The 13,650-nt window shown below is 37.3% G+C and overlaps 1 protein-coding gene across 1 annotated transcript in view; it reads right to left on the bottom strand.

Annotated features, from left to right (window-relative positions):
* LOC122636358 (probable G-protein coupled receptor Mth-like 1) overlaps positions 1 to 10,580 on the bottom strand; it is an 83,156-nt gene extending 72,576 nt beyond the window's left edge. Inside the window, exons 1-3 of the mRNA XM_043827497.1 lie at positions 9,714 to 10,580; positions 8,528 to 8,800; positions 5,011 to 5,246 (exon numbers count right to left, since the gene is read on the bottom strand). Coding sequence (XP_043683432.1) covers positions 5,011 to 5,246; positions 8,528 to 8,800; positions 9,714 to 10,249 — 1,045 coding nt within the window. The 5' untranslated portion in view covers positions 10,250 to 10,580. The remainder of the gene's footprint in view (positions 1 to 5,010; positions 5,247 to 8,527; positions 8,801 to 9,713) is intronic.
* Positions 10,581 to 13,650: the final 3,070 nt, after the last annotated feature.

Raw genomic sequence — 13,650 nt, 5'->3', positions numbered from 1 at the left:
TTTTTGTCTGGTATAAGAGTTGTATAGTATAATTATATTGGTATAGAAATAATATTATAATTTAATAATAAATAATTATCTTCTTTTATTATGACAAATAAAAATTAGATAGATAGAAGCGAGGAATTAACGAGGAAACACGAAAATTGATTGATAAACGAACGTTCCTCGATCAGCTGATTTTGACAGAAGCCAATGAGCGAAATAATGAGAGAAAGAGAGAAAATGAAATATTTGAAATACCAAACAAGATGTAGTTCGGATAATGAAGAGCAGAAAATCGATTAATAAATAAACGTTGTTGTTCGATATCGATCATATTTCAACGGAGCTGAAAATATTGCGTTGAGATAAAGAATGAAAAAAGAAAAAAAAAAGGAACTTTCTCTCTCTTTCTCTCAAATATATTTTTTTGTTTCTTCAAAAATATTACCTACTGGCCACTGGTATATCAGATTAATTTCACTAGCTGGCTAGCTGGTATACGGGAGACCAATGGTGTATCTTGATTTACGTCGAGCACGATACCAATGGTATTCGACGATCGACTTTCAAACGAATTCATTTGAGAAAAAAGTGGCCAGACGAGATAACTGTTACCAGCATCGAATGCATCACGCTTGCACATGTTCTCTCTCTCTCTCTCTCTCTCTCTCTGTTTCACTCTGTCCCTCTTCTTTTATTTTATTTTATTTCTTTTTTTTTATTTATTTCATTTTTTTATCGGGACGTTCTCGTATTCAAAAATATTACCCTTTCGCGGTCTACAAACATTAAACCAAACTACGTCGGTTCTGATCGAACGATGAAGTCATTTACATTGCGTCTAATTAGCATTCGTGCTTTATCGAATTCAGTAGTAAAGAATCGCAATAAGTCGATTCCATTCAACATTCTTATATGTGTATATGAAATGCAGAGATATTATTAGTTATAAAGGGCTTCGTTGTTAATGACTGGAGCCATTTAAGAGAACTTTGGCGTTCCTCCTTATCGAAATTCTTTATTATCGAAACTTCCGACGACTACGATCGATTCGTAGTAAAACAAAGTTCTCCTTTCTGTCGAGGATTAAGAAACATACCTAATGCACGATAATTATTGATCTAGGCCGAGAGAAAATATTGGATCTAATTAAATCGAATCGAATAACGCTCATTCAAAGTCCTAACAATCGAACGTATTTACTAATAGGTGAACGAATAATGGATATATTGTCGTTTGTAAACGAGATAATCGTATTCGTTTTTCTATGTATATATATATATATATAAATATCAGTCTGTTCAAGTTATTTAATAACTTGGTAAAGAACTTTGCACGAGATATGAACTTTGAACTTTCAAATGTACAAAAGTCCTCGAGCGTGACAATTACGACGATTACGATATGAATTTTTCAATTCGTTGGATCTACATTTCTTCTTTTCTAATTTTTTTTTTTTTTTTTTTTTTCAAATCGACAATCATTACGAGATTGACTATGACCGGAATATTCATCTCGTTACAGAATTTTGTTTCCTCCTCCTTTTAATTTTCAAAAATCTTCCGATCTTTCGTAGATACGTGAAAATCCTTGAAAAATCAATGATCCAGGCTATCTGTCGCAAGATCGTCGAGGATATCGCACAATACCTTCTTTTTACAGAGAACATAGAAGAAGAAGGAGAAGAAGAGCTCACAAAGCATCCTCTTGTTCGCATTCTTCTTTCATGAAAGAAGAGGATGAGTTCGGAAAAACGTTTCGAATAGCATACATTGCTGGTAAACGTACATTTTGCGCGCGTTATTCAGCGCTTTCGCGTCGCTCGAAGGTCGATCGGAAAAAAAGATGACAAAAAAAGGAGCCGAAAAAAAAGAGGCAAAAAGAAAAGTAGAAGAAGAGAGAGAGAGAGAGAGAGAGAGAGAGCTAATGCCTTCGGCACTCGAAAAGAATTTGAGTGATTCTTTGAAGATTCGACAAGTAGACCGACATGGACTAACAATCAATGGAATCCGATTACCGTTATCACGATCGCGAATACGTTGCCCTTCTTTTTTTTTAATCTTTCTGTTTTTATTTTGTCGTGCGATACGTGACTCCTCCGCGTTGCATGCGTGTATTACTTAAAAGAAAATTATACGCTGATACATCTAGATATGCTACGTTTCCTCGTAATAGGATATATACTAGGCATCGCGTGCTACTTGTCGTTGAAAACTGCATTTTTCCAAAGAAAAAAGAAAAAGAAAGAGAAAACGTAATAATAGAAAAATGTACGAGAAAAACCCGTGTACTTCAACGATACTGCGAAGAAATTCTTTTTATAGGAAAAGAAATTAATTTAATCAAATATCGACAAAATTTTTTTTAGATATTATTTTTTACAAATAACGGACAGTTCCTTTCGATCCTATCAAATTTACAGCTGCATTCTCGATACCTTACAAAAAAAAAAGAAAAAAAATTGTTTCATACAACAAAAAGATATAAAAAATTTAATGAATTTTCCATTCCAATTTTTTCTACCGAAAAATGAAAAAGAAAAAAACAAGATACATACATACATATATACAGAATTCTACAAATTTGTTTATGGTATATTTTTCCAATAAATATTTCCTTCCGATCCCTATCGATTTATTTACACCTGTGCATTCTCGATACTTAAAAAAAAAAAAAAAAAAGAAAAAGAAAAAGAAAAAAAAAACATTTGTTTTATCCCTCGAGAAAAGAAACACAAAACTAAACTTTTTTCATTACAAATTTTTCAAATAAATATTTTCTTTTCGGATTCTCGTCGATTTATTTACAGCGTTTCATTTGAAGAAGTTCATAAAAAGGGGGAGCAACTTCGAGAAGAGAAGATAAGACGATCGAATAAAGTGGAAAGAGAGAAGTAGTCGAGAAGGAGGAGGAGAATGAGAAGGAGAGAGAAAGAGAGGGAGGGGAGATTGTGGGTCAGTCGAAGGCGCGTTCCACTTTCTCCTTTCTTCGGTTTTTCGTAGAGGTCCACGACCTCTCGACTAACTGGAGGGAAGAGGGGCAGTCGTCTTCAACGTGGCCCTGCTTTATTACCTCACAGGAAGTTATAAACCTGCTTTCATCGGCGTGTCCATTCAATCGAACGATCTTTGGCAAATTACAGAAATTACATGGGCTCGTGACCAACTTTCTTTCGTTCGTTACGCTAGATGATGCTCCAACTTCAATCGACAAAAATGAAACTAAATTCGCGAGAGATACAAAATTGTCATCGAGATGATCGAAGTTCTATCAAAAAAAAAAAAAAAAAAAAAAAGAAAAGAAAAAAAAATCGATGATTTAGAATCTCATTTCCGATTCTAAGTCTTCTTTCGATCATTTCTTTAACATTCAACTTTTCAAATTTTCTTATCCGAATATGATTCGATATAAAAATGATTCTAAATAAATTTTAGTATCCGATCTCTCTCTTCTAAATTCCTACAAACCGTTAATTTAACTTTATCCTAAAAAATTGTTTCGTTAATCTCTCGTGGTCGATAAGAGAGAAAGAGAGATAGATAGATAGAGAGAGAGAGAGAAAAAAAAGGAAGACAAAAAGAGAAAGAGAGGAAATGAGCGAGAGATAAACAGAGATGGAAACAGATAGCCATGGATTTAACACACAGTAGGGGGATGATTCGAGTTAAATAAATCGTAGAAACGCGAATGAGAGCCTCTGCGGACCATTACGAAGCCAGAGTTTCGCGAGGTATACACGCGCTAATCGATTTTCGCGATCGGAAAGCGGGACCGAAAGAGAGAGAGAAAGAGAGAGAGAGAGAAGCGAAGCTTTACGAGGGATTACTACGATTATCCGAATAATTACCCCCCGAGTTTTGGGGATCGCCGAAGAGATAGACAACGAAGAGGGAGTGGGGAGGGAAGAGTAGCAGAGGGTTGGGGTTAAAGTGGAGAAGAGTGGTGGAAGCATAGGTACGAGGACGAGGGTGGCAAATAAAGCTCGGTCTCGCTCGGTAGCCGCATATAGGCGCCGGGATTCCCAATTCCATCTGTGTATTTAGTTCCGCCGTTTGTCATTGACCGTATAATCGAGATCAGCTTCAGAAAAAAAAAAAGGAATCCAATGCAAATGTTAAACGTATTGTTGGATCCTTCGAAAGGATTGTCTTTTACGCGATATATATATATATATATATATATTAATATTCGTCCGTGTATGCGTCAGCTCATCGTATGCAATGTAAGATGTTTCAAAATTCTTGTCCTTTTTTTTTTTTTTAGCATTTAATAGGATCGAAGTCCTAAGTACGGTTTGTAGTTTTAAAACATGTAAGATCCTTCGGAACTCTTGTCACAAGACAGTTTTTTTTTTTAGAGTATACGTACTTGTTAAAAAAAATATTTAGATAAAAGTGAATAAGAAATAATAAAAAAGAAGGATCTTGCATTGACACGTACACGTGCATGTATATACTAGTTATCGATAAGATAAGAGGTGCATACGATATACTCTCTTAAACGATCTTATCATCCCGGTGTAAAGGTAATGGTTTAGATCATAAAATAAATGCGCCATGAAAAAATATGAGAGTAAGAAAGAAAGAGAGAGCGAAGGAGAGAGAGAGAGAGAGAGAGAGAGAGAGATATATATATATATATAGCGGGAAGTGGAGAAAGTCAGGACAAAGTGCAGGTGTTGAAGTAGGAAATATTTCAAACTAAAACGATAAGAATCTTTTCTTCCCAAATGCAATTTCCTTATCACTTAAAGATAAGTTGTTCCTCTTATTCGCGAGTAACACATACACGCATCCTGCTAGCTCGAGAAGGCTTTCCTCCGACTTCTAGGAACCCTTTGATGCTTATCGCTTTCCAAGATTGTTTGGAGGGGTGACACGGTCTAAGGAACACGGCGCACGCCATAACGCTATGGGAGAGGGAGTAGAGAGTCCTAGAGCAGCGATAGGAGGTGGAGAAAGAAGAGAAGAAAAAAACGTAGCAAGAAAAAGGGAAGAAAAAAGGCAATAAAAGAGGATGACTCACCAAGAGCCTTGCAACTTCCACCGCGGAGGGAATCTCCTGCTAGCTGAATGATAGCCATGAGAAGATCGCCAAGCATCAAGCAAGCGACATGATGAGTCTGGCATCGCCAGTGCAAAACGTGATGAGACGCTGGTAACAGCCAACCAGCAGCCAAGGTGGCTGCCAAGAACACAGCGCTGATGATAAAGCCGACCGGATAGAGCGTGAATCTGATGTCTGTTGCTTGCACGTGTGGTCTGAAAAAAAGAACCAACTACATAGAGATATCCACCGATTATCTCCTCACACGGTTAATCAATCCGGTTTCAAATACATTGTTAGAACGTATTATTTCATTGACAAATTACGAGATCATTTTTTGACGATCAACTTAACGTATAAAAAAAGAAAAAATAATAATAAGAGAGCAAAAGAAATAAAATTATGATAAAGCCCATAGAGGGGGATAGGAAAGCGAACCTGACGTCTGTTGCTTGCACGTGTCGCCGTCAAACAAATTACACGGATATATTTCTTTCGATTATCCTTTCGCAATTAACAACCGTTAATTTCAGACGACAAATAAATTATCGTTAATTTCATTTAGAAAATTTTGCTCGCTTTTCAACGTTCTCTCCTCTTTTTATTCGGAATCAATTTCTACCGCGTATTAACATATTAAATTAAATCCCCGAAATGATTCGATTCGAGCACGTATCCCTATCATTTGCTTAGAGAAATTCATTCTTGAATCGATCCAACTGCTTTCTTCTTCGTTCAGCTTTCTAACGGGCTCGTAGTTTAATTAAACTCGAGGTAACTTTATCTCTCGGTATCAGCGACCGATCGATTGGCCGCGTGCCAGTATGGCATGCCAGCGAGTTATTCCATCGATCTTTTATGCCGAGGGATCGCTTTCTCTCTCTCTCTCTCTCTCTCTCTCTCTCTCTCTCATACATACGCACACAGATGCACTCGCTGCTCTTTATCCATCTATCTCTTTTGCACGCTCACTCGTTCTCGTTCCATCGAGACGTACGAATAATGCACCGTAATACTTCATCGCATTTCGTCCACCGCATGCCTGATTAAATTTCGCCCTTCGCCCTTTCCTCCCTCCCTCCCTCCTCTACTCCTCCGTTTCTTCGTGCTACATTCTCATGGAGAGAGAGAGAGAGAGAGAGAGAGAGAGAGAAAGAGAAGAAAAACGTATAATCATCTCGACGCATCTTCCTGACCTCGAATTATCCGTAAAAGTATTTACCAATGGCATCTCAAACTCTTTATCGCGACGAATTCTTCGTGTAAACTCTTGAAAAGATTATCGTCTCTCGATTGTTATATATATGCGCGTGTGAGTGTACATATGTATGTATATATATATATATATATACACGTATGTATGTTATTTTAGGATATCCTGAAGTAATAATCCCTAAGAAATGTAATAGTCCTTGGCAACTTCTCGGAGAACCGTTATTCGTCCGAATGAATCATCCGGAAATGTAGTAGTCGTAAGATGAATTCTAACAATTTTGTTTTTTCGAATTTTGTCGTCTCGAAACTTGAATCCTTTCACATCCTTGTCTACCATAACGCTTTACTACGTACGATCATTACGGTTATATCCTCGTATTATCGTTACCCGAGAACAATATCCATGGATAATTCATATAAAAATAAATTCTTTAGAAAATTGTAATGCTATTGAAGCGATAAATGTTAAAGGTACGAATATACATAGATCGTAATCTTTTCAAGGAGATAATACGTATTTCAGTTATAGTAAGAAAGTATACACGTATACACGGACAAAGTGAAAGTCACGAGAGAGGCTGAGAGAGGAGAAAGCGTTTTGGAAAGATTCCGATAATTCCGTCACTAACGTTCGCTCAGAAAACGAGCTCACGGAGAGAAAAGAGCCTTTCGATTTTCATTTATTTTCGCGAAAGGGTGAAATAGGTATTTCAAACGTTACAGAGAAAGATGGACTACGGTAGAGAGTCTGAACCAAGTTTCTACCACGGAGATAATATTTATGCGGATTGGAGGTTCGCGTTACTTCATGATGCTGTGCTGCAAGCACGGCATAGCACGGTATAGCATAGTACAGCACAGCATCTGCGTTACGCGATCGCAAATAAGGGTATAACGTATGCACGCTTTTTCAAAGAGACTCTTCGTTCAAAGGGGAAACGGAAATCGATCGATAATCGAAGGCTCTTCGCGTACATATCAACGGGGTATTGCCACTCTCTATCTTTTTCCCTCTCTCTCTTTCTCTCTCTTTATCTATCTTTATCTTTCTCTCTCTTTTTCAACTCTTCGATGGTATTAAACGAGAATACACTCACAAATCTATAATTTTCTCAAGTTACTCTCGTTTATCACCTTCCTATATATAAACGTGTCTGCGTACCTACGTACGTAGATTTAATCGAGTCCTACAAACGAGTTCGAAAAACTCGCCGACTTTGATCAATTTTTTTGCGTAATTCCCTCGACTCTCTTTCCTTTTTTCTTTCGCTAAGTAAGTTGAAATATATAAATTCTCATTAAAGACGTGGAGAAACCACTCACGTCGATTACGCTTTTAGCACTTTACATGTAAGATTATCTCTACATCCTTTCTAGTTAGTTACGTCATTTCTCTATTCTCTTTGAGAAAAAGTCGAACGCTCGCACGTTCCGAATGATAATACGATATTTACGAGAGAATATTCTTATTGTTGATAGCATCTCCGAAGACAGAGAAAAAGAGAGAGATATTATCTGAAATTTTGATATCATTGTCATACTTGGAGTCGATCGATTTGATCCAAGTAATCGATCGTAAGTCGATCTAAAAATTCTTAAAAAAAAGAAATAGAAAATATCAAGAGTATAAGATCGATAAAATAAATAAATAATTGAACGATATTATTCGCAATTAGGCTGACAGTATTTGAAATGAACGATGCTTGGTATATTTTTATACGACGCGTTGTCTGAATAAACAACGAGTAAAAAAAACATATCTCGCAAAATTTTGTAGAACAGTTACGGGTTTAACGTGCTACGTTTCACTCTTCGTTTCGTTCGTTGGTTCGGTGTCGAAGATGTTTCACGCACCATCGGCGACGATCGAGGGGGTATATAATTTTCGATATTAATATCCGTGAAAGAAGATACAGCTTAAGCTAGCTAGGTAGGAGAAACGAACATAGTGTTTCTTCTTGGAAGAATATTGCGCTCGATCTACTAAGAAAATTTCTTGAAATCTTTAACGTGTAAATGTTTAGTCGAGTCTCTTTCTTTTTCTCTCTCCCTCTCTCTCTCTCTCTCTCTCTCTCTCTCTCTCTCTCTCTCTCTCTCTCTCTCTCTCTTTACGAAGAAACGTCGAACCATTCGCGGAAGTCGACGAGAAAGAGAGAGAAAGAAAGATAAGAGAGGAGAAAGAAGATAAAAAGTAAAATAAAAGGATAAAGTTAAGACGAAGAAGATAAATATAAAAAAAAAGAGGAAAAAAGATAAAAACGCAGAGGCTGAGCACTCTCACCTTTGCGGTGCGTGTTCGGAGCAAGCGAAGACCTTGACCGCCTGGTTGAGTTCCTTGATCCTCTCGACGCAAAACTGGCCGCTCGGTAAAATAACACCGTCTACTTTCATGCTACCGTCCAACTGCAATACGGCATCTTTTACGTCGGCCAAGATCGTGTATTTGTCCCCCCGAGGACAAGCCGGAAATCCTGACACTATGTCCACCATTGCCGATGAGTCTCCTAATAACGGTGTCGTGTCTTCCGACTCGTTTACAAAATCGCACGATTCCCTGTTAAATACAACGATGTATTAGAAAATTGTGATTCTTAGCCTTCGTCAATTACATCGGCAATAACAGAAATCCCTAGATTTATTATATATTTTTTTTTAATTCACTCAAGAATTGCATTCGTAATTCTTTTTTCCAACATCGTCCATAAATTTCTATATTAATCGTATATCGTATATATTAAAAGTTCTTTTCTACGATTCACTTGGAAAGGTGCAATATCTCTTCACCTGAAATTATCAGAAAAGCGTACCTCTCGATAAAGATACAAACGTCGAAAGTAACAGCAAGCAAAATCGTTTCTAAACACTTTCGATTTCCACGCGTTAAAATTGATTTCTCTTTAACGAAATCGTTTCGATGATATTCGAACGTAACCAATTTCGTTACTAAGCGAACGTAATAAGAATTGCGTGTTACGGAAATAGGTATCGAAATATATCTCGATAATAATCATATGAAAAAGTAAGAAAAACAAGAAAAATAACAAGGAGAAATTATTTACATTCTTTTCCTCTGCCAAGTTTTCGTTTAAAGACGTTCCAAAGAGAACGGAACAAAAGGAATGTAAACAGAGTAGTCGACAACGTGTTGCGACGTGTTCACGTAGCTTGACACAAGAAAAAAAATAATAATTATTTACTGCCTTTCGAAATAACAACGCAAAGAATACGAACACCGACGAAAAAGAAAACAACTGTACCGCGTGATAAATGTTAATGGGAATATTTATACTTGGTTTATAGACGGACGCAATATATCTAATATCTACGTATATTTAAATAAACCCGCTCTTCTTCGGATCGGTAAACAAATTTTTTTTTTCTTTCTACGGATTTATATTAGGATTATTTCAAACGTATCGCTTGAAATATTGGAATTGGATATGAATGAAAATAACAGTTAAACTTACCTGCCCTCGTGGAAAACGGCAGATTTTCCGCAGCAACGCCTAATCTTGGGTTTCATAGTCGCCGCGGCACGATTCCCTTCCGGGGTTTTCTTAACGCAAACAAAGATAGCATTGGCGTCGGCACAATAATCGTTGGGTGCAATCGGTTCCTCGACGTTTCCATCGACGATAGCATAACCATCTTCGAGAAATATGAAGGGTACAGCCGCTCTCGATGGAATCTTGGTCAAAACGGAATCGTCTCGACATTCCGGTCTTCTACCCTCCAAAACGTTCCATCCGTCTAACGGCTCGTTAAATTGCATTTGTCGAGTCGGCGAATAGATCTTTGGTTGCCATGCCGTCGTGCTTTTCCTGCAATCGTTAGTAACCTTCGAAATACCATTCTCAATGGACACGATTAGTTCCTTATCGCGCGGGCAACACTTTAATATAGGAATACGTGTGGTAGTAGCGTCGTTCGGTTCGCAAAATATCGAGGTCGTAAAGAACGATATAATAGATACAACGAGGAGATAATTATTCGTCGTTTTCATGATGCTACTCGTTCTCTTCTTTCTCTTCGAAGAAAAAAAATCCTAGTCACAAAAAAGCGCGGGAATCATACGGGATTGTTCATAATTCACTATTGTACGTTCGATACCCTATTACGACGTATATATTCAATTTAGCGAACGTCGTGTTAATAAATAATGCGAATATTAATATGCGGAGGGGAAGAAATGTTACGATAAACGAACGTAAACAGTGTACACGCTCAACGAATTCCTTCGCGAAGGAGAAAAGTATGGGCTCGACGTTCGAAGGTTACGGAGTTACTGAAGTTACCCGACCATGCGGCTTCGGCGGCGTGCTCGATGGATGCGCGCGCACCCCCCACCACTCGCGTCCTTATTCGTGCGCGCCTTCCCTCTATCTTTCTCTAATACGTCTCTCTGTCCCTCCCTCCCTATCTCTCTCTCCCTCTCTCTCTCTCTCTCGCTCGCTCGCTCCTACCCTCTTTCACTCTTGCCTCTCACCTACCACACCTTCGACCTTCGACCTTCGCCTTCGCTTCGCTCCTCTGCCCTCTCCTCTCCTCTCCTCTCCTCTCCTCTCCTCCCTATGCCCTTCTTCTTACCTTTCGTACCAACACCGTAGGTCCAGGACGAGTCTCCTCTTTCCACCGGAAATGCAACGGTACCATGCGTGCATATACGTGTATACGAATATGTATACACATATTTTTCCTACACCTTACATACCGTTCTTACGTTTCACAGAGATCTTTTTTTCTTTTCTCTTTGACGACTCTCCTCCCCAGACACGTTAAATTACATGATTTTATTGTGACATAACTGTAAAATTTAGTCGACTTTTCCGCATCGATTTTCTTCTATATATTTACAGTTGAATTTAGCTTATGACTTGTTAACGTAGGATTCGAATTACGAATATAATTGCTGACGGCTCGACGCTATCGTATATTTGCTGTTTTTAGTTTTCACGAGAAACTAAATACTTCGGTACGATTAACTGCCATAACACGATATAACGACTAATACAGTTAAGCAATTAGTAATTAGAGAAATAATTGGACAAGTTTGATGTTAAATTGAAGCGTCATGAATTTCACAAAAAATCCTATTTCACGTTTAATTGTATCCTGTTCCTCTTACAAATTTATATAAGCTATATTTTGTAATAGAATAAAAAAAAAAAAATACACTGACGACGATATAAAAGATCATTAAGTAGATCGTTAATAATGATAAATTATAAATTATAAAGAAAATTGTGTAATTGACGCGCAATGATAAATTACGCGCGAATGTGTTGAAACGTCAGAAGAATTATATTTGTAATTTTACGTTAATTGATATTACCTATGTCACAAGCTAAATTCAATTACAAATTTATAAGCGCGCGCGTATATGCGTGTACATAATTGCACATATGATTAATCTTTCGATCGAGAATCTCAATCGAAGAGCGGAAGAACGCGTGACTAAGCAGAGATCCTCGAAGAAAATTCTACGTAGTAAATTCAGGCTTCGAGAAAGCCTCGTCAAAATATACGCGAATGGCCTTGGGGGGCATTGATTATTATTGATAAAAGAAACATTCCTATTAACGAGTTATCCCAAAAACACGATCGTGAATTTATTATGAGAATATTGAGTTTTCTAACCCGACTTCCTAGAAATCGTCGCTAAAATCGATCTGGTATAACGATCTAATCATCTTATTTCTAATAAATGTCTAATAAAAAGAAACTTCAAGGTAGAGAGAGAAGGGAGTAAACAAAATGATCGTTCGCGAATGAAAGCCGAATATTTTGCGCGGAGCTTTTTCAAAATAGAATCCACCAACGCTTTAATATGGTTTACAAAATGTTTCCGGCCTCTCTCTTTCTCTCTCACACGTTTTTTTTTATTTTTTATATATTTTTGTTTCTGCAAAAAATTTCAAGCAACTTCGTAACGTTTCGTTTTCTATTTCTACGTGGGCGTAACATTTTTTAGAGAAGCTTTTTTTCTATCTTTTTTTTTCTGTTTTTTTTTTTTTTGACTGTACTAGTGAAAGAAACTTTGGTGGAAAAAAACAGAGAGAGAGAGAGAGAGAAAAAAAATAGGATCTAATGTAAGTAACCGTTCCGTTTTTCCCTTTTTGTTTTTGTACCTTTGAAAAACGCTTTAATTTTCAATCACCGTTTGTTTTAATCGCCGTTTCGATCATGGATAATAGTTTGGAGAAAGTAACTTCTCTCTCTACAAAGCGTTCGCTGACTCGAAAACATCGTTTTTCTAACTCAAGCGGAAACCGCTTGGAAAGTTTTGCGAGCGAGTGTAAGGGTAGCAGGACTATACCAATTAAGCTTCCTCGTCGTTTCGCAACGGACGCAAATTGGAGATTTATGACTCGACCATGTATTGCAAAGCCCTACAGAGTCCTTTTCATGGTATTTTACGTGAAGAGGAGAGTCTTCTCGGATAATTAAAATCTATGGTCAAGTTTACAACACTCTTTTTGGAGAGGAGAGAGAGACAGAGAGAGAGAGAGAGAGAGAGAGAGAGAGAGAGAGAGAGAGAGAGAGAGAGAGAGAAAACTCACGAAAACTAACCGGAAATTGTATATCCGTAGAAAAACGATAAATATTTGTGCCGAAAAGTTAGAATTCGTCGTTAAAAATATATCTGTGATTTCCAAATGTCTAATGAGAGTAATAGGTAGATAAAATAAGGGGTGGCGGAATCGATCTATGTACATAAATCACAAACTCATACGTGTACTCGCATACGCAGTAGGCAAACGTACGTTTGTTAATAGGTTTGCACGTGCATGTCCCTAACGTAATGCCGATTTTATCTACCCTCCTCATAGGCCACGCAGGATTCGTCGGACAAAGGATAAAGACCAGACAGTTTGATCCGCGTTGATCGAACGAACGAAATAAACTTCCATAATCGTTGGTAGATTAATCGATGGAATTAATAGAACGGTTTAATCCTCGTTTTATCTTATAACGTAACGGAGCTTACATCGAAAACGTTCAACGACCATTTTCAAATGCAAAAAGAGATGATAAAATATTTGTCGACGAACGCTTTTGTGATATTATCGATTCGAAAATTTAATACTCGATTTAGAATAATCATTGAATTTGTAATTATTGACGATAATAAGTTGTAAATATAGGCGATTAAGACTTAAGTTTTCTTTTCGATCAATATTTCGGACCACCCCCTATCATCGATTTATCCCATATATTTTGACCTTAAACTTTTTTGTACACACATATACCATCGTATCAACAAGGAAAGGAAAATATTTGAAGCATGACGTGGAAATGATAGGATAGACGATAAGAATTTTCGATTCCTGCATGATCCCATAAAAATCGTTTCCCCGTCGTCGGACTCACGGTGTGTATATATAATACACATCTGAAGCTAAT

The sequence above is a fragment of the Vespula pensylvanica genome, chromosome 21, assembly GCF_014466175.1.
Source record: "Vespula pensylvanica isolate Volc-1 chromosome 21, ASM1446617v1, whole genome shotgun sequence".
NCBI lineage: Eukaryota > Metazoa > Arthropoda > Insecta > Hymenoptera > Vespidae > Vespula > Vespula pensylvanica.
This window is presented reverse-complemented; position numbering and strand designations above follow the sequence as displayed.